Raw genomic sequence first — 22,308 nt, 5'->3', positions numbered from 1 at the left:
GAGTCACAAAGACGCAGAATGATAAGTCATTTTAAAATGCTGCTAACAGAGCACAAGGCTACTGGACCAGGTAGTGCCACTCAACAATCAAGAGGTAGGAAATGCCAACCAGAAAAATTTCTAGATATTAGAATTCGTTTTCCTTTTCTGAATTGAGTGCTGAGTCCACTAATGGTATGTCTACACTGAAAATGCTACAGCAGCGCAGTAGCACTATAGTGCGTCCGTGCAGACACTTCCTACGCCAACAGGAGAGGTTCTCCCGTCGGTGTAGGTAATCCACCTCCCCGAGAGGCTAGAATTCTTCCATCAGCTTAGCACTGTCTATGCTGGGGGTTAGGTCGGTGTAGTTATGTCTTTCGGGGGTGTGGATGTTCCAGGCGTTGACCAGCACTTAGACAAACACCCATCCCACCCTCTAACAAATCTCCCTTCCCACTCCTCCAAAAAGGAAAAAAAAAAAGCTCACTGCAGACAACAAACAGCTCCCATCCTCTTTAAATAATTCACTACTCTAAGACTGAATGTTAGTTTTACAGCCTTTGGGATTAAGAGAGGAGTTGAAATCAAGAGTTATATTATTGGAAGAAACTACCCATATTGCAGAAAAACAGCGTATTACTGGCCAGATATACTGCTAGAATATTTAGGCTGAATAGGTGTGTCTGGTTCAGAAAGGGGACTGTGACGTTGCAGTCTATATAATTTTATAAAAATATGCTAATGAGCGAATATAATGTAACTAGAATATGCTTCATGCAAAAAGTCTCTTGTAAGGTATCATTACAAAGCTTATAATCTACTGAGTGTGATCATCCTATTTGTATAAATGTACCACTCTTCTATCTGAAACTAGAAATATGAAATATAACTCTGAGGGGTGTAATTATGCAAAGTGTGGGCCATTAATGGTTTGGAATCTTGATGTCTCCCATTAACCAGGACAATTGTCTGCAGATGGGTGTGTTTTACCTGTAAGTCTTCCTGTATACGTGTGTGCTGGCAAGTGGGCAATGAAGTCTTGTAGTGACATGTGATCATGTCACCTGAACTGGAATCCATCTTTAACCTGGTGTCTTTCCATTGAGAAGGAGGGGGTGGAAACCCAGAGAGGGACAAAAGATTCCCGCCTTATGCAAAAGATATATAAAGGGGTGGAACAGAACAAAGAAGGAGAGAGGAGCCATCATGAAGAATCCCCTAGCTACCACCTGAGCTGGAACAAGAGTTGTGCCAGGGGAAAGAATTGTGCCCACACCTGGAAGGTGTCCAGTCTGAAGAAAAAACTTACTGAAGCATCTCTGAGGGTGAGATTATCTGTATTCAGTTTGATTAGACATAGATTTGCGTATTTTATTTTATTTTGCTTGGTGACTTACTTTGTTCTATCTGTTACTACTTGGAACCACTTAAATCCTACTTTCTGTATTTAATAAAATCACTTTTTACTTATTAATTAACTCAGAGTATGTATTAATACCTGGGGGAGCAAACAACTGTGCATCTCTCTCTATCAGCGTTATAGAGGGTGAACAATTTATGAGTTTACCCTCTATAAGCTTTATAATGGGTAAAACAGATTTATCCGGGTTTAGACCCCGTTGGGCATCTCAGTGTTAAAGACAGGAACACTTCTGTTAGCTGCTTTCAGGTAAACCTACAGTTTTGGGACAAGTAATTCAGACCCTGGGTCTTTGTTGGAGCAGATGGGTGTGTCTGGTTCAGAAAGACAGGGTGCTGGAGTCCTGAGCTGGCAGGGCAAGCAAGAGCAGAGATAGTCTTGGCACATCGGGTGACAGCTCCCAGGGGGTTTCTGTGATCCAACCCGTCACAGGGATGTGCATCTTTCATTTTGTAAAAATACATATCCAAGCTTCACAGCACTACATAATGGACCAAATTCAAAGGTGATAAAAGGTGGTACAAGTTATACACTGACTAAGGGACATAGCAGCAGCACTGTAACAGAAAAACAAAATGGTTATGAAAGTTTGGGGTGTGATAGGCCAATTTATCTTGCACCTTCCTTTAGTTGCGTTTGCTACTACAACCTTGCCCTTCCTCCCACTGGGTACAAAAGTTACAAAAAAAGTTCTACAGAATTTAATACTAAAAGATATGCTTACTATAGTTTTTTTAAACCAACCAACATAATTTAATAGAGAATTCTATCCCTACTATAGCATTCCATAAAATGTTGTTTTTTAAAAAACAACAACCCACACTAGAAAAGGTATCATTTGCTACAGCTGTTTTGGAGGTAATGTCTATAAAAGTCTATTATATTCCTATAGAACAAAATTGGGGTCAATCCTATTAATAAATTCTCTTGGACTTGACCAAATGAAACTAATACCAATTTATCTCAGAATTTGAGCCAATATTAGAGATATTTCTTGCCACATAGTGGAGATTTGCAAGTTTTGTGGAGACAGGACATTTTTTAAATGCACAAAAGGATCTTTTCAAAGACAATGGTACAAAACATCATAGGAGCTTCATAAATAAATACAAGAAGGAATAGATTCCCCCGCTGTAATCTTTGCAGGACTTACCCGTGGGCTGGCTATGCACAAGAAGGATGGCAGTTCAGTGACCTGGCAGCACCGGACCGATGAGGTAGCTGATCTCCTTCGATGTATGACATGGTCTGAATAGCCAGTAACTGTTTTACAGTGGCTACTGAACACAAGGTTCTAAAAATTAAATTAAATAAAGAGTTAATTCAACCAAGAAGGGAATTCTTTTTAGTTGTTTATCCCCGTGTCAGAAAGAATGATAATGAACAATCACCAAATAATTTCCTTGGGAACAGGGATCTTTACATAGCTACTGTTATGCTAGTGCACAGAATTCTCAGTACCTCAATTTTCAATTAGAAAAGGAAACTCTGCCCAGCTGCCACTTTTCCCCCTCTTGACAGATATTCTAGAATTGGAGACACTGCTTTGCCTCCTCTGCACTTTTTCACCTTAGCTTTTAATGGCAGAAAAGCAAATACATATTCCAGTAAGGATGACCCTCCCTCACACTACTCTAAGGCACACCCTATATGGATAGAAAGAACCTTAGCAGGAGAGAGCACTAGAAGGACATCAGAGATGAACAGATTGTTATATTTCTGTTATTTACATCCCTTTTCTAATCCTTTTTCCTCTTTCCATGCAAAATTGCTCTTGAATTTATCATTGGTGGCCTGAGGGTGCTGGCACTTTGGGTGTATATCCCATTGCCAGAATTGTGATGCCCACATAGTGGCAGATCCCTCATTTTAAACAAAGGATACCTTTGGCATCATGAAAGTAGATGGAGCCAAAATTGTGGGGTTTGGAATGGCACTGCAGTTTAAAGAAAGGAAAACCACTCAATATGCTCTGCTCCTCGAGGAAAACAATGAAAAACCATCTACTTCAGAACAATTTTGCTTGCTTATATTAATTTCTGTCCCTCTTTCCCTTTGTCTTTATTACCGTACATATCTGTATCAAAATATGACCTATGTGATCTAGAAACTAATCCACTCCTGCTGCTTACTCTGTATCTGAACTTGTAATCTTCTGATCACAATTAGTTGTTGTGGCATAATTATGATGTCAAAAATGGGAGAATTTGGGGGGACACTAGCAGCAGGAAATGAATTAAGGAACATATATCTTTTATTTTCATAGAATCTAAGGATTTGTTGTAGGGAGTCAGACCCCTAGTTCATTAATCTAAGTAAGTAGCAACCATTACCTGATGCTTCAGAGAAAGATAACTCATAACATACACATCCCATAATGCCTCTAAATCAATTGTGTGACAGTTAATAGAGGGAGAAATTTCTTTCTGATCCATAGATGTATGCTCTGTAATGAAAACTGAAGGGCAAAAATCTGACACCAACAGAAATGTTTCTAAATGGTATTGCAGAACTTCCATGAGACATGAGCAGGTCTTTAGCTGGATTCTGCCACTTTACAGTCCAAGCAAACACAAGAGGTAGATACTGTAGTTGAAAATTTACCTTAACTGCAAGACAAAAAAATATTCTCATGGCTCAATAACTTAAAACTCTCAAAAACAATGGAGGTAACTGTCTTCATGGTCAATCTATGCTAGTAGCCCTGCTGTCATCACAGATCTCCAAGTACACTCAGTCAGCCCCAGCTGTGAAAGCAATGTTGCAGCAGCTATCAGTTTAGCTCCAGGCCTTGAGCTGGCACCAAGCAAATTCATGCATCCTGACTGAATTCCTGCCCCTCAATCTGACTGAGTCCAGAGTGGATTGATTCTTCTTTTACATAATTTGTACAGGGTCAGGAATTTCTCAGCAAGTTCTTTGACAGCAAGCACTGGAATATTGGCTGCAGCTCTGGCTGTTGCACATTTTTGTTTTTTATTTCCTAGAGAGTGTTGGGGATGAGGTGGTGTGAAACTGGAATTTCTCTCCGTGCAATGCCTGGAGTGTAGGATACTGTGTTGCAACAATTAGCTAAAACAAGGTTAATTCCACTGATATACACTTTCCTGAGGACATCTTCACTGTTTGATTCTCCTTTGGCACTAATATCAAAAAGCAAGCCATGTTGGCTTCAGCCCAGTTAGAAACAGGAAAAAACAAAGGAAAGACTTCTAAGACGGTATCTCAAATAAGGAAAACCAAATTATATTTTGTATGCATGTGTACAAAGAACATTAAGAGACTTTTAATACAGAGTCTACTTCTCCATGTTATCTGTACACAAATTATGAGTAAGTCACAAGAGAAGTGTCCCTGTTTGAATTCCATGACGTGCTGCCATTAAATATTTATGATTGTAGCAGACAGTAGATATATCAGACACAGTGGAAAACTAGCTTCCCATCAGATTCACATACATGGGAAGGAACTGAGTAAGGTTACAGGACATGGCATAGATACAACTCTAGGATGGATCACATACCCTCGTGCAACCCATACTTCAGGACGGACACCCACTATTTTAGATCCAGGTTTTGTTCATAGCTTTTCCACTTATGAAAATATGAATACTAACCTTTTAAAGTACACACAACTATATTCATACTATGAACTGCTATCCTCTGCAAGTCAGTTTTTGAATAATCAATTGATCAACAACTGGAGGCTATTCAATTGTATGGGCCACTGACTTTGGGCTGGCCACAATCAAGCCAAGAGAAAATAATATAGCTGAAACCTAAAAATTCAAGTGTACAGATGATTACATAGGAGGTCCTACCCCCAATATCATCTGATTTCTCTGGTACACAGAAAAATGTTTATAGCCATATCAGTCCACTACATTATCTATATCAATTATATCTGTGTCAGTTGTATCTTTGTAAAAGTAACTGGTATTTCAGCTCATCTACAAAAAGGGTTACTTGCCCTGGCGTGTACTGTCTTGTCACCCTTTACTGTGGTAGGCTTTCAAAGCCTCTAGGTTTTTAAAAGGCACACAGTGAGAACCAGGGAGAGTTTCCTTCCTCTCCTTCTTGATAGTGCTATGCCACCTCATGGTTTATGAGACTAGTACTACACACGCAGTCCATAGCAGGCTGTGCAGGGTTCCAGAAAATTTACTTGAGCCAAACACCCACACAGGAGTCTCATAGGAGAAGAGCAGACATTTCATCAAACCAGATATGGAATCAAGGTCTAAACTCCAGCACAGCCAGAGTTAATTGGCGTATGCACATGGTTGCCATGCTGTTTTTGTTTGACTGAAAATTAGAGGGGCTTATTTTTGTTGGCTTTTCTGATAATGCTACAAAATAAGACACACCAAGCCCAAGATTGGTTTCCTACCTGTTACGCATCTTCAATTTCAACTTCCCCTTCAACTGAATTCTGGCTGTTTCCCTCCACACAGACATTGTCTCCTTTCTCGCTCCAGAATTCACATTCAGAGAAATTAGACATGCCCAAACAAGATCCCACTGCTTCAGAAAAAGTCTCCCTCCCTGCAGATAAGCTAGGTGCTACTTAATGAATGATCTGTCTTTTGTGAATTTGATTCTTCATTTTAAGATGGGATCAATTATCAAAACTCAAAGTACACTGTACATTTCCAAAAGTTGATATTTTTAATCATAGAGAGAGATATTCACTCCTCCGGCAAAAGGTGGGAAAAGAAACTGACTTTGCATTGTGCACTAATGGTGAATAGATCTGGGTTCCATCTGATCGGCCGAAGAAGCAAATTCCAGAGTTGAAAGACATACCACTGAGGATAGCAAACGACCAAACCCCAGACATTTAAGATTCAGGCACTGTTAGGTTGAGATCTCTGTTCATCCCAAAGTCTGCAGCAGCAGCATATGAGAGCGGGGGAAAAGAAGCAATCTCTCAGCAGCCAGGACCCAAGCCATAATGGGCTTTGCACCTTAGAACTAGAAACTACAGTAACTCCAGACTTAAAGTCATCCCGGTTAATGCTGTTTCGTTGTTATGTTGCTGTTCAATTAGAGAACATGCTCGTTTAAAGTTGCGCAATGCTCCCTTATAACGTTGTTTGGCAGCCGCCTGCTTTGTCCACTGCTTGCAGAAAGAGCAGCCCGAGGGAGCTCGCTGGTGGGGGCTTGGAACCAGGGTGGACAGGCAGCCCCCCCCATCGGCTCCCCGCTCCCCTAAGTTCCCTGTGCGGCAGCCGCCCAGCAGGCTATCAATTGCTGGCAGTTCAGCTGTCCCTCCCCACACTGCCATGTGCTGCTCCTGCCCTCTGCCTTGGAGCTGCTCCCTGGAGCTTCCTGCTTGCTGTGCGGGGGGGGGGGGGGGGGGGGGAAGAGGGAGAGTGGGGCCAGTCACGGTGTCCCCCTCCCCCCTGCTCCTGCCCCTGGCTTACCCCATCGCCACAGAGTGGGGGAAAGGGAGGAAATGACAGACTCAGGATGGAGGGAGCTTGCTGGCAGGAGCTGCTGTCTCAACTTGCTGATCTACTTAAAAAGGCAATGTACTTAGAGTGGGGTCAGCATACTTAAAGGGGCAATGCACATCTCTCTCTGTCTCTCACACATAGGGTGTGGGTTCTCTGTCTCTGTCTGCCATGCTGTCTCCCCTCCCTCCATTTGTTCTGCCTTGTAGAGTGTGAAGCTACATTAACAACGTGTTAACCCTTGAGGGCTCAGTCAAATGCCAGTTCATCATTTAGCAGTAAGGCATTCCCTGGGAAATATCCCACCCTCTTCCACCCCCTGACCACCACCTCAACCAAGCTTCACAATCATCATTGCTGTGTACAGTATTAAATTGTTTGTTTAAAACTTATACTATCTGGTGAAAAAAATTTCCCTGGAACCTAACCCCTTCTATTTACATTAATTCTTGTGGGGAAATTGGATTCGCTTAACATGGTTTCGCTTAAAGTCGCATTTTTCAGGAACATAACTACAATGTTAAGCGAGGAGTTACTGTAATTTCTTCTGGCTGTTTCCTAAACTTTCTTCATTCTTTCATCCCCTTTGGAATACTTTACATTCTGTAAGATCTGTCTGCTCTCTCACCTTACCCAACACTACAGCTCCCAGGGTTTATGTGCCATCATCTATGTGGCAATTCAACTGACCCACAACCCACAGCTCCCAAGACTCATGCAGTTACTTTGCTTAGCTTTCAATATATTTTATCCCATGTCTCCTGAGCTCCTGTGCAGAATCCACTTCCGGCAACTCACCACTCAAGTTGTCTTGCTCTAAGGACATTTGTGAGATTCTAGATGAACTCATAGCCCTTTCATTTTCTCTGGCTTCTATAGCACTTGGACTTGAAAGTACAAGTATCAATCAACATTCAGCACATTTTGCTCTTGAGCATGACTCGCTTCTCATTTGGCTAGTTATGAGAAAACAAAGTTCTTGTATGGAATGCCAAAAAGTGAAACTTGGTCCTGTGACAGCATTTGAAAACTTGAGAGGCTGACGGCTACAAAATTTTGGAAACTCGATTTTTGCATTAAATCCACCAGTAACTCAGTTTATATTTAATATAAAGTAAAACACATTCAGCAGCTATTATTTGGAAATGCACAGATAATGCAAAGAACAACTTTAAGGATCCCAAGCTATGTAGTGGTTCAAGCTAAGGACGGAAAGCCACGAAAAGCTTTGGCTTAGAAACATGAACTGTGATCTGATTAACTATATGGTTCCGGGTTTTGAGACTCTGGCCTAGTTGAAAAGTTGGATAAAACTGGAATCTCACAATGAGACTGCAGCTGAGCTGTCCTGAGTAATTACAAAAATAAAACACTCAATATGACTGTACCATAAAACCTATTAACACTGATTTCATTACAGGATTGAAATGTCACCCTAACTAATCAAAGAAAATATTCATAGGAAGAAGTGAGAAAGAAAACTCAAGAGGAAGAACAAACCAGAACAGAAGTTAAGTGTATCCTGCCAAGCAAAGAAAGTGGAGTTGATGATCCGACAGACAGACCTTTTCACTCTCCAACCACTGTGATCCTATGTCAATACTGTCAATCATGCTATGAAGAAGCTTGTCCAGGTAAGTAAAGATAGCACTTTTGACTGGTTAGTGCTCCCTAATAGCAGATTGATTGTGATGCACAGAATGCATACCAGTTATGAATGAGAGCCCATCCAGCAGAACAAAGAAGAGTCCAACTCACTCAGTAAGGCAAAGATCTATCAGACTGCCCAATGTCTTCAGCAAGAACCATCAGTTTCCCCTACTGACATCTTCCCCTACTGACATCTGTCTGCAAAGAGTGCATTTCTGACCGGTCCTCTCCAGAAATGCAGCACTTGATCTAACACCAGCCCTAAAACTCAAAAAATTGTGAGTTGGCTTAAAAATCATGATTGATATACATATACAGAGTCACACACACACAAGAAATTTGTGGCTCTTTTTATTTGCCTCATGGTTTTTGAGGGCGAGATTTTTCAAAGGCACAAAGGGGAGTCACATGCTGAACTCTCACAGACTTCCAGTGAAAACTGGGCAACTAGCTCCCCTTTGTGCCTTTGAAAATCTCCCCTGAGCCACTTGGATTTTTCAAGCTTTTCTCCACAGCCAAGGGAGCTAGAAATTTACATATTTTAAAATAAAGCTGTGGCCTTAAGAAAAAAACAGCTTATACTGTGAGACTTGTGATAACATGTCGAGAATTGGCAACACTTGCACTTATAACACTCTTGTATCCACTCCAGCTCCCTTTACATATTATTCTAGTCACCAAGTCCACAGATGCATGCAATAGTTAAAGTCTGAAAAAACAACAGGGAGAGCTTATAAGGCACACAGGCACTGGAGATGGTAGCTCCTAGGCACTTGACATCTTCCTCACAAAAAGAGCAGTAACTCTGTTTTAAAGAACCACTCCTTCCCACACAGCACATCCTGTCTATGTTCTTCCTGCCCTCCCTCACACAAAAAATCTGTCCTACCTACTCCCATAAGCCAAGAGAGACTTGGGGGTAATTATTAAATATTCCAGAATAAGGTACATTCCCTTCCATAAATTCACACATGAACCACTCCAAATCCCCAGCACCACCACCACCACCATTATTTACATGGAAGTGAATAAGTGAAAATCCAGATACAAAATATTTAGGGCTAGATTCACACTTGCCAAACCGTACTCACAAGAATGGAAGGAGATGGGGGTGGAACAGATGGTATTAAACTACCTCAGTATTTCCCTAATTGTGGGATTGGCAAGCAGGTACTAGTCCATGTGTAAAACAGAACAGCCATAAACCTGCTCTACCTTATGCCAGACGCTTATGGTCTCAAGGGGCTATGGATCAGGCAGTTGTAATAGCTTCCTGGCCATGAGCCTTATGCTAGGACTGGGAAAGGGTAGGGACATAGTGGCCATTATGTTGACCTTTTATCACATGGGGATTCACCTGTGCCTGGAATAATCCCCAAGTAGCTATTTAAGCCTAGTTTTTGGCACAAAACAGATTTAAATGGCCAGAAAATCTGAAACTTAACCAAAAGCAAGTGCCAGGCACATGGGCTCAAATTACTGATCTGAATTGCTGCATACATTGCTTGTACTATTGTTGATGAGGCTATATTACCCAATACTGCACCACATTTTAGCACACAGGCAGAATCAGGCCAGCGATATCACTACAATACTAACCACAAAGCACATGAGAAAAAAGAATAAATATACCTTGTGGTCGCTACATGTTAGACATTTCAGGTGCAACCTGGACTGCTGTATTAGTACTAGAACTAGTACTTCATTACATGTAGGAGATACAGCTTAAGAACAATATCAGGGCTCCCTAATCCCCCAGATCAGTAGCATGGTCACTTCGGTCTGCGAGTAACCTGCACCTCACTAGCATCAGGGTTTTCCATTCTCAGTCTACAGCTTGGCGACAGCATCATATTATATGTAACAGACATGGGCTGAGGAACAGCGATGCACTCCCCACTAGGCTAGGTTGGGCTGTTTCTTTTCCCTCAAGTCTCCCTCTCACACCGTGCCCCACGCACAAACACTTTGATTTTCTTCAACCGCCATTTTTGTTGTTGAGTGCAAAAAAGATACCCTCTGGTCAATGGATGAGTATAGCATACAAAAGGGTTACTAAAATGTGGGTATTTATTTATTATGCTCCCATTGCCTGGGTACATTACATACTTTAAAAACATGAACTGTGAGGTCTGCACTGGCTGCAGTAGCCTCTCTTAACCCCTTTCCTCCCAATCAGCCATCAATAATGAGCAGATCAAGATCAAGCAGAAACTTGGCTGAAGAGATGAGCCTCGCACTGGGCACTAAAAGTCAGCTAACTTGCACTCTGGTACACAGATATATTTACTTAATTAATTATTAATAATACACTACGTATGGTATATAAAAATTATGTAGAAAGACTAAAGTCCACTTTAATTATCTTAATTTTTCTTAGGGAGTGGTGTATAATTAACAAAGTCACACTGCACCTATCATAAAAGGAAGCTTATTTCCATGTCTATCCTTTCATGTGTTTTAGAAGGATGGAAGGGTTCTCCCTGTTTCCCCTTCGCTACAGCCTGCTAGTATTTGCTGAATGAAAGATCTGCATGTCTTTGACAATTTTCCTTACCTGCAGAAAAGTGCAGCTGTGCAGGTTGGGAAGAGAGAGTGGAAAATTGACTCCCAGCAAGAAATCTTTATTTCCCAGACACGGAGTCCTCTGTGGGTGCTCCCCTTCTGGATCTGTCCAGGAGCGCAAGTGATGGAGCCTGTAGGAGGCTTTCAGAGACAGGAAAAGAGCTAACCATCTGAAATAAACAACAGTAAATACACTTATTCACTGCTCTGTGGAGGGGGCTTAAATAGATACAGCAGGGCTGTGGTTGACATGTCTTATTCCTTTAACATTTTGTTTTTACAGTATTCTGGCTTTGGGGAAACAGGGCTTTTTTTCCCCAATCCACTTTCCAATTTAACTATTTCTCATTTTTACTAGTACCTTTCTCTGACTTCTCCACAATCATCTGCATATATAGATACTCGTGGTAAGAACAATGTACAGAGCTACACAAAGATCTACGTTAACGTTGTCACTTCAGGAGAAAAAGTCTTATCACGTTACTGAACCACAGAACAGAAGTGACTGGTCCAATAATCTCAACCATGAAAACCTACAACACTTACATATTACCCTGGCAAGATATCTAGATTTATTATACTGCACTCATTTTTATGTTGAATTTTCTTTCAGTTAACAGCATGGTACTAATCCATTTTGCAAAAAAATGCTCACTTCAAAATTTTAAGATTCAGAATTTTCATTTTAACACCCTCCCCCACAGTATTATATAACATAAGCAGGCTTGACAGGGTTTGATTTAAACTGATAGATGTCTATAGAGATAAATTTCAGCTGCCACACTGAAATCGACCAAAAAAAAAATCCACCAGGAACGAGTGCAGCCCCTTGGCGCCACACACCTGCAGAGATCGAATGTCACTCGCTCTGTGGAAGCACAGGAAGCCCTTTGCAGCCCTGCTCTTTCACTCCCATGACAGTGGGGCTGCAGAGGGCTCCCTGCACTGCCGGAGGGCTGAAACAGGTATACGGAAGGCTGCAGTCCTGGCAGGCAGAGAAAAGACCTCCAGCCAGGACTGCAAGGAGAAGGAGAAGCCTCCAAACATGAAGGAGGCCACCCTGCTGCTGAATGGCTCTGTCACTGGGCAGGAACCATTCACCAGCAGGCTCAAGCCCAAGTGGCCAGGGGCTTGTCCTCCTTCTCGGGGCCCTGGTCAGGGGATCTCTGCTCTGCCTTGCCAGGATCACAACCTCCTCAGCGCCTTGTGCCTAAAGGGATCAGGTGTCACCAGCCCAGCAGCCATGCAGGGAGCCCTCTGCAGGCAGCTCCACTGTCCCAGTCCCGCTGACTCGGTCACCAGCCCAGAATGTGGGAGCCATCCCTTAGCAGGAACTGTCCAGCAGCAGGGTACCCCCACTTCACCACCTGGCTAGGGGGTCCTCATTCTCCTTGCAGCCCTGACTGGGTGCCTTGGGCCCCTTGGTGTGTTGCACCGCCCTGCTGTCAGTGCTGGAAAACCGCTGCAGCCCCGCTGTCTACTAGTGGAGTCCACAGTGCAGATCCAGCATGGAGTCCTTCATGGTTAAAAGTCTATCAACCTGTAAGTGTGCCTTGGAGAATCATTTCATGTTGTGATTGGCACACATGGAAGGAAGGCAACAGTAACTGCAGTTACTGCCCAGAGTAATTCTCTATAAATATTAAAATATACAAAGACAGAGGAAAAAAATTAATAAAAACAGAGAAGTAGTGCAGTCTATGGAAGCCTGGATTTTATTCTTGTCTTGGCTCTGCCATTGCCCTGCTGTGACACAATGGGCAAATCTTTTTCTTCACACCCTTTGCCTGTCTTGTCTATTTAGAGTGTAAACTCTTTGGGGGCACAGACTGTGGCTTGGTCCACACTAACCCCCACTTCGAACTAAGGTACGCAAATTCAGCTACGTTAATAACGTAGCTGAATTCGAAGTACCTTAGTTCGAACTTACCGCGGCTCCAGACACGGCAGGCAGGCTCCCCCGTCGATGCCGCGTACTCCTCTTGCCGAGCTGAAGTACCGGCGTCGACGGCGAGCACTTCCGGGATCGATCCGGGATCGATTTATCGTGTCTAGACAAGACGCGATAAATTGATCCCAGAAGATCGATTGCTTACCGCCGGACCCGGACGTAAGTGTAGACCTACCCTGTCTCTCACTATGTGTGTGCAAAATGCCTAACGCAACAGGCCTCTGATCTTGGTTGATGCCTCTAGACACTACTGTAACACAAATTAATAATAAATGATAGCTGATCATAGCCCAAGAACATGCAAATTTATTACAGAAATACTTATTAAACTGCACATACTTTTCCTCTAAGTTTCTTTTTAAAATTAAATGAATAGAATTCATTTCCTCACCTGGCTAAATGTCCCTGATTCATGAAGTTTGCCATTTCTGCTGGAGAGACATCAATAAACCGGAGGAAAGAAAAACAACTTTCTTCATTGGTACCTAGATCACAAAAATGTCAAAGTTAAGGCTGATATCTGTTGCAGGTCCACATACAGGAGACAATGAGCACACATGGATCAGTCCAGGTGAATTCTGATCCCAAGGTTCTAGATATCCAAATGCCTTACTACAAAAAGAATGTGAAATGATATAGGAGCTCCAAAAGTAACCTATCCCTTTAGAGCAGTGGTTCTCAAACGTATTTGATCGCACCCCCCTTCTTTGTGTTTGTAGTAGTCTACATCCCCCCCAACCCCCCCACCACACAAGTACATATGTGGATATATGCAGTGGCGGTGCTTCACTTGTGTCAGTTTGGGCTTCTTTGTTTTTCACCTGAGTTGCTTTCTTTTCCCTGTTGCACGAATGAGCCAACGATCCATTGTAATAAAAGCAAAACTGTGATTATGGTCCACATTTACAATTAAATGTGCACTTCTCGTCATAGCAAACGGATTAACGTACAGACGGCAACAACTTTGTATAATGCTATGCAAGCTTAACATATCAGTCAAAATGCACAGCACCATCTGAGGCCCTTGTATGTCTGTAGGAATCAGCTTTGCTAGTTATTAATTGCTATGGGTACAATGTGTGCAATAATTTCCCCCCCACGCAAAGCTTATCACGCCCCCAGAATACATTCCACACACCCCAACCCTGGGGGGCCCATCCCCCAGTTTGAGAACCTCTGCTTTAGAGGATGCTAAAGGTTTCACCTTGATTGCCATTCCCTGAATTCAAGTCACTGCTTCTGGGCCAGACAAGAGGAGGACTATTAAAGATGTCGGAAGGGGTACACTCATTTATTTTCATATTCTTACCATATTTAACTCTCCACCACCATTGGATTTTTGTATTAACTGCATAGAAAAATGTATCTCCCTGAAGATTTATCAAGCCAAAACTAATGAACAGTTACAGAGCAGCCCACAGGATATGAAGAAGAGCTGTACAGACAGCACCCAATCACCCATGAAACCCAAATCCCTGTGGCTGCGCAAAGTCCTTCTGACTTCAATGGAACGCCACACAGATTAAGGGGTCCATACTAACAGTTCTTGATGCAGGAATAGAGCCTTAAGTGTGCTCCTGCTCCTCTTCCAAAATCTACCCTCTCTTTCGGCAAGTTAATTACCAGGTTCTGTCTTACTAGCACAGTTAGTAATAGCAATTTTAAATGGAATAATACATCAAATGTACAAAGCTTGTTTAGTTTTCTGTTCAACTGGTCACTAGTTTGGATCCAGCAGTCTCTCAGTTTAATTCAGGTCCATGTCCATTCTCCTACTGATCCATAGGAAAGAGGAACATGTAGCTTGGTGTATTATAGAAATTGCTCTAAAATGTTCCTGAGGTTTCACTAGGTTGAATCTAAGAAGAATTCGCAAACCTCAAACTAGTGTACAAAAGCTATATTAACTCTTTTAAACTGGACTAAAAGGGCAAGAGATAAGAACAGGAGAACGCTGAGGCTAAATAGAGCTCTTTTAGACTATTCTTCTATCTTGCCTCTTATTAATCAACTGAAATAAGCTTGTTGACTTCACGTCAAGTGCTAAGGTTGAAAGGTTCTAATGAATTGTGACCAGAGAGGCACAGAATCTATAGTCCCAGGGAGAAGTTAATCTACACCAATTCTCCCTCCAAACAAGACAGCTTGCAACATCATACTGAAGTGTGCTAGCCACCTTAACTGCTTCCCCAGGGAAGTAAACCTACCCTTCCTATGGAAGAGAGACTGCTGGATGTGGTCCGGAGCGAATGGCGAAAGTAAAACCCGTAACCACCTGAAAATGAACAGAACAAAATAAAAAATAAGAAAGTGGTAATTTAGTTCACATTCAATCAAGAAGTCAGAAGTACTAAGCTCTGACCCCAAACTACAGAGTGACTTTCAGTTACAGTATCACAGTTTAACTCTCCTCTTGCTGTCAAGGAGTCTACAGAATTTGGTTCTTCATGTTAAGAAACCTGATCCTCCAGTTTTCCAGTATTGCATGATAATGAATTAATGAAAAGCAGCAGCCACAATGTATTTTACTTAATTTAACCATGAGTCAGAACATCATTTCTGGATGACTTTTCATATTGGGAAAGTGCCTATCCTATCCTTTACTATTAACTAATGGTTTATGTGATCCACTGCTCTGCACATTTCTCATGATTGAATGAGATAAAGATTAAGCAGGCATTCCCATAAACAGAGCAACCAGCAGACTGCACTCAAACAGCTCTTTTCCATCTGCTGTAAGCTATTACTAGCTGTCAAGGCACTGGAAGATGCTCACAACTTATCATGTTACACCTAATCAACACGGATAGCTTCCTTACATATGAAAAGCCACTCAAGGGAAACCAGGTTCCTCCAGTATTCTACTGAAGCTTAATTTCATTACACATCATCAGCAGAAAAAGGAGAGAGTATAAATTGTTTTGTCTTACTTTTCCTGAAGGCTTGTCTACACTTACAGCAATACAGAGGTGCAGCTCCGCGGCTGTAGTGCTTAGTGAAGACACTACCTACATGCCGCCGGGTCTCCTGTTAGCGTAAGTACTCCACCTCCCCAAGAAACAGTAGTTATGTCGACAGGAAAACTTCTCCCGATGACATAGTGCTGTGTACACTGGGGGGTTAGACTGGAATAACTACGTTGGATTTTCCATACCCCTGAGTGACATAGCTATACAGACATAAGTTTGTAGTGTAGACCAGTGCTGACTTGCTTGCTCGTTAGAGGATTAGTTGATGAGTATGGCTCTGCTATGAGAGAACACTGAATATTGGGTGTGTAACAGTTAAATAAAATGAAAGAAAACAGGGAAGCCATCACTTGGCTAGCACTATTTAAAAACCTCAGGGAATGGGGTTAATCAGAACTTATAGATTCATACACATTACAAGACCACAAGGGATAACTGATCTTCTAGTCTGACATCCTGTATAACACAGACCATACAACTTCCTTGAAATATTTCCTATTTGAACTAAAGCACATTTTAGAAAAACATCCAATCTTGATTTTAAAATTGTCTGTGATGGAGAATCTACCACAACCCTTGTTAAAATTGTTCCAAAGATTAATTAAAATCTTCACTGTTACAAATATATCTATGAATTTGTCCAGCCATCGGTTTTTGTTATACCTTTGTTTATTAGGCTGAAGAGCCTTTTATCAGGTATTTGTTCCCCACATAGGTACTTATGAACTGTGATTAAGTCTACCCCTTAACCTTCTCTTTGTTAAACTGACTATCACTATAAGGCATGTTTTCCACTCCTTTGATGATTCTCATGGCTCTTCATTGACCTCTCTTCAATGTATCAACATTCTTCTTGACGTGTGGACACCAGAATTGGACACACTATTCCAGCAGAGGCAACACCCAGTGCCAAATGCAGAGGTAATATGACTTTCTTATTCCTACTTGAGATTTCCTTGTTTACACAACCACGGATTGCGTCAAGCCTATTGGTCACAGCATCACACCGGGAGCTCATGTTCGGCTGATTATCCATCATAACTCCCAAGTCATTTACAAAACTACAGTTAAGTCTGAATAACATTATAAAAACACTGTAAAGTACTTGAACAGTTTCACTTGTCATCTAGTAGCAGGTGCCACAAGAAGCAGGTGGGCTGCAAGCTGGTAGGGACAGAGTGCTGTGGACACCACACACAGGACCCATATGGGGAAAAATCGTCTCACACTAGTCTTTAGTGAAAGCTCACTCATCCTTCTCTCTAAAGGCATTAAATGGCCCCAAAGGGAGCTGCAGCTAGCCCTCCTCAGCAAGGAGGATAGGACAACAAGAGGAGTTTTGAAGGTAATTGGAGAACAAAAAAAAACCAAACCAAAAGGTAGACCTTACAGCACCTCCTCAAAATAACAGTGCACAAAATGCAGACACATGCCATAACAGACAGGAATATGCTAACACATGCTTTATAATACAAATACCCACTTAAACAATGCTACACATCCATTCATGGATGTATCCCCCCAGCAAGAGAGTGAGAGAAAAAGATATACAACTCAAACCAGCCCTATCAGCAAAATTTCAATGTTGTGTAGGCTACTGACTATTTCAGTCTCTGGCTAAAAGCTTTACCAGCTCCATTTTGTCTAAAATCAAAATTTTGGAAGACTGACTGACTGAAGAGCCCCATAAAACCCTTGCAGAATCACAACAGCAGAAAAGAGGGAGAGCAGACATTTTAAGAGACAAAATAAAAGGTACTGAATAAGTTGAAGGGAAGGTTGAATAGGCTTGCCTGTCCCGCGAGTGGTTAAAGACCCTGATCTGTCCATGACGGTAGATGAACTTTGAAATCTGGTATGGCTTTAGGGAGATGTGAAATGGAGACCAAGTTTCTTGTCGTTCAAACAGCTCTGGGTGATTACACACCTGGGTAAGAAAAGGAGGATGTCAGCTGCTTGGGTGGGGAAAAAACTAGAAATCTAGTCATATGCAGCATTTTCCAGCCCAATGTTTGGAAAAATTGCTCACTCAACGATGGAACTGGTGAGCATACAATGACAACTGCTTGATAGAGCGTCCATCTTAGTTTAGATACCAGATAATATCATTTCCCAACCATGTTACCTCTATTGCCTCTTCTTCCCCAGGTGAATGATTTCTTCAGTGATGAATGGGGATCCAAATAGCAGACACATGCACTGTATGGCAGGGGCTCTGCTTTATTGCATATATTATAACTGCTGGTCTCAAGTTATACTGCATCAGGGCATAACTTAGGGCTGCATGCAATCAACCCAGCCCAGGTTAGGAAGTATTTTTTGCTATGGTGTTTCAAAGATGGCTGATGATTATACATTTTTTGCTGATCTTACCTTCCTGAACTGCATGACTAGATTCATGAGGCTACTAGTGGTATTCTGTGCTTGTTGGGTAGTGCCCATGGAGGACTGCAGCAGGTCATCAATAGAGATTTTGTTCTTTAGAGCTTGGTACAGCAGCTTCTGCCTGGTGGTCTGCTGGCAGTACATGAGAATCTCAATCTGCAAAACAGTAATGGGATTATAGTCCTAGTCTGTCCCTAAACAGAGCAATACCAGAACAAGATTCAGTAAATATAACCCTTGTAGGATCATATCATAGGAAAAGCACATAACTATCTGAGAAAAATACACAGGCAACTGCCATTATACCTGTAATTCAATGATCCAGGACCTGCCACAGAAAGCACTTCCTAATTGAGAACCCTGTCTTGGAAGGCTGCAAGGAATCAGAAGAGAAGCCAAGAACAGGGAGTGTGTGTGGGGAGGGGTGGGGGTGGTATTCAAAGGTATTTTAGGCACCTAGTGGATTTTTAATGGTGCCTAGGCACGTAATTCCCATTGATTTGAGGTGCCTTTGAATATCCTGCTATGTGCCTATCTGCATCTTTAGGCACCTTTGAAAATGTGGCCCAGGGCCGGTACTATGGTAAAGTCATGTCACCAAGCAGGTGTTCTCAACCAGGGGTCACAAATCAGATGCCAATCATCATGATCACCCTGGCCATCCCATATTACCATATGAGGGGTGGTGTTTGGTATGGAAAAGGCACTGTCAAAGCAAAGAAGAATCCCTTAAGCCCTTGTTTGCTTCATCAATGTCTCCAGCAAGTCCCTGTCACTCCCCCAGCTCTGACCCAGTGTGGAAAACATTCTGAGGAAGTGAGAGACATCACAGAGAAGAAGGAATGGGACCCATGGATCCAGGCCCTACACAGCTCCACCTGCCAATTCCATTTAGTAAAAGGAGGGTGTATGAACTCTGGAGAATACTGTAGCTCTGTAGCGGCTCCACAGCTACTCCATGGGATGGGGGAGATGAATTCCCTTCTGTGCTGAACTCCTAGCAGCTTAGTTACTCTGGATGTGTACTGGACCAGGAGTAGTCCCTTAGTAAACTAAGGGTACGTCTTCACTTACCGGAGGGTCCGGCGGCAGGCAATCGATGTTCTGGGATCGATTTATCGCGTCTGATTAAGACGCGATAAATCGATCCCAGATCGATCCCGGAAGTGCTCGCCGTCGACGCCGGTACTCCAGCTCGCCGAGAGGAGTACGCAGCATCGATGGGGGAGCCTGCCTGCTGCGTCTGGACCCGCGGTAAGTTCGGACTAAGGTACTTCGAATTCAGCTACGTTATTAACGTAGCTGAATTTGCGTACCTTAGTCCGAAGTGGGGGCTTAGTGGGGACCAGGCCTAAGGCTTGGCCTACATTAAGTAAAGGCAAACTAGCTACATCACTCATGGGTGTGAAAAATCCATTCTCCTGAAAAATACAGTTAGGCCAACCTAACGCCCAAAGTAGACAATTCTAGGTTAATGGAAAAATTTTTCTGTTGACCTAGCTATCAGCTCTCAGGGAAGTGGATTACCTATACCAATGGGAGAACCGCTCCCATCGGCATAGGTAGTGCCTATACTTGAAATACTACAGCAGCGCAGCTGCAGCATTTCAGGTGTAGACAAGACCTAAAAGTTGGTCTACACACAAACTTGCACCAAAATAACTAAATCAATTGTAACTAACACCTTTTGTTATTTTGGGACAAGGCTGTGTGGGGATACTAGTTTCTGTTTAAGAATGCACCATATTGACAGTTTTTTTTTTTTTTTTTTTAAATGGACTGGCTGTTCATATACAGTGCTGACTTATTTTCAGCTACTAAACCGCATTAAAAGAAACTAGAGACTATATCTAATGATTCCCTTTGATGGGGGTGTTCACCCCCACACAAGGTTAAAATAGGACAATCAACCTTATAGGCTGCACCTGGAAGACAGCAAGAGACTGATAAAGGCTAGTTGATGACGTTCTGCTGGGAAGGAGCAGGCTGAGCCTGCATACAGGGATGAAGCTGAGAACAGAAGGGGGCTGTAGAGGAAGTAGTCTGCAGTCACTCCTTGCGTGAAGGAAGGTTTGTTTGGGGCTACAGAGTTTGGATTGATGGAAGTAGTCTACAGTTATGCCTTGTGGGGAGGTAGTCTGAGCTGGTAAACTGCGATGGAAGAAGACAGAAAAGAGAAGTAGGAAGTCGTCCAGGGAAGTAGCAACAGATCCTGTGAGTAAGCAGACAGTAGTTACAGGACACAGGGTGCTGGGGCTGGAACCCAGAGTAGCGAGCAAACATGGAGAAAGGGCCTGGGGCCTGGCCTTGGACTGTAAAATTGTCTACAATGGCATGCGGACAGCTGAGCCAGCAGCACTCTGTGATACCCCAGAAGGGGAGGACATATAGTGACCTGGTTGGAGGGCCAAACCACAAAGGAGGAGCACTGCAAGTCCTGGAGAGTGAGGGGAGGACACGGTGTGAACAACTGTTGGAAGGAGGGCACCAGATATGAATGGAGCTAATCCCCACAAATGGCCACAATGAGGCACCCCAACAGTGAGTGAAGCACATTCCCTACTATCACTTTTCTATGTAGTCAATTGCTATAATTAACACAGTGATATTATGTAATTGGGAATGGTGGGATGGCATCCACAAGACAACCTCTGTATTTATATCGACACTATGAAAAATGTTGAGAACCTCTGCTCTAAGGTGTATCAAATCATTGCAGTTTTACTTAGGAGCATTTTCAAAGGAAGATAAAGAGGTGGTGGGGAGACAGGCAATGAGGAAGGGAAATTACAGAGCATTAAAAACAAGGAATATTCAACATTATTATTTTTTTTTTTTTAAATAAAGACACTAGGTAATTCTCTCATCGTTGAGAGGATCTTGCCTTTACTGCTCTGTGGAGCTCTTGTTTCTTCTAGACATTTCAATGCTGTATTAGTCCCCTTCAGTTCATGTACTGACTTTTCCATTAGCTTACTTGGGTTTAAGGATTGTTTGTTTACAAATCTTCAGATTAATGGTTTTACTTGTAGAAGAGGAGGTAATTAATGGGCTCTTGTAAGTTCTCCAGTTAAATACAGGTGTGATCTAATAGGAATGTGCTAGCAAAAGTGAAAGCTATGTGAATGGGTGATGTTTTCTGACCTTTCAGTCAGCTGTAGATAAACAGATCCACATATGAATTTATATGAACTAAAAACCTGAGAAGGGAAGCACTAAAAGTAAGCCAGATGCAGAGCTTGCTTTCCAAATTATTTTGTTTCGCACCTTGTCTGACAGCTCATTTTCCACATCCTTCTTGATTCTTCTCAACATGAAAGGCTTCAGGATCATGTGCAAGCGGGACAACTGGTCTGAAATGCCAGGGAGAAAACATGATTACTGCCCCAATGGCCAGAAATATACCATGTCCAGTTGCTTCTCAAACCCTTCTTGCACACCCAGTTCCCCTCAAGCATGTCACAGGACTGATCTGTCTGCACTGAAATTGGTTCTTTTATAAGCACATTGAGACAGGCTGATAACTCCACGAATCTCTAAATCTCTCCATCAGGCAATGCATTTCTATAGCATAGTATGTATTACAATCCGATGAGCAGAACTCTGTGGACATACAATTAGCATCTAATTTCTATTAAAAGGTGAGGACAATACTTGATCATGCAGCTCATTCAGTACTATTAGGATATAAAGCTAGTCATCATTAACAGTTAGCTAATTTCTCCCAGAGTCAGAATTGAACCAACACAGTGCTAAAGGGCACTGTGCTATTGCAGATGTGCAGTCTTTTGGATGAGATGTAAAACCAAAGTTCAGAGCCTTCATTGATAATTAAAGAACTCATGGCACTTTCCATAAAAGTAAGGGTTTAACTCTGATATTCTGGCACAATTCAAAATCATGTAGTTCTATAGTTATATTCTGCCAACCT

At 42.4% G+C, this 22,308-nt stretch overlaps 1 protein-coding gene across 2 annotated transcripts in view; it reads right to left on the bottom strand.

Annotated features, from left to right (window-relative positions):
• INO80 (INO80 complex ATPase subunit) overlaps nt 1-22,308 on the bottom strand; it is a 119,431-nt gene that overhangs the window by 42,742 nt on the left and 54,381 nt on the right. For both annotated transcript variants that reach the window (XM_054028174.1, XM_054028176.1), the window contains 7 exons: nt 21,645-21,730; nt 18,366-18,533; nt 17,786-17,919; nt 15,231-15,298; nt 13,415-13,508; nt 11,065-11,242; nt 2,556-2,696 (listed from right to left, as the gene is read on the bottom strand). In XM_054028174.1, the coding sequence (XP_053884149.1) occupies nt 2,556-2,696; nt 11,065-11,242; nt 13,415-13,508; nt 15,231-15,298; nt 17,786-17,919; nt 18,366-18,533; nt 21,645-21,730 (869 nt within the window). The remainder of the gene's footprint in view (nt 1-2,555; nt 2,697-11,064; nt 11,243-13,414; nt 13,509-15,230; nt 15,299-17,785; nt 17,920-18,365; nt 18,534-21,644; nt 21,731-22,308) is intronic.

Source organism: Malaclemys terrapin, chromosome 4 (genome assembly GCF_027887155.1).
Source record: "Malaclemys terrapin pileata isolate rMalTer1 chromosome 4, rMalTer1.hap1, whole genome shotgun sequence".
NCBI lineage: Eukaryota > Metazoa > Chordata > Testudines > Emydidae > Malaclemys > Malaclemys terrapin.
This window is presented reverse-complemented; position numbering and strand designations above follow the sequence as displayed.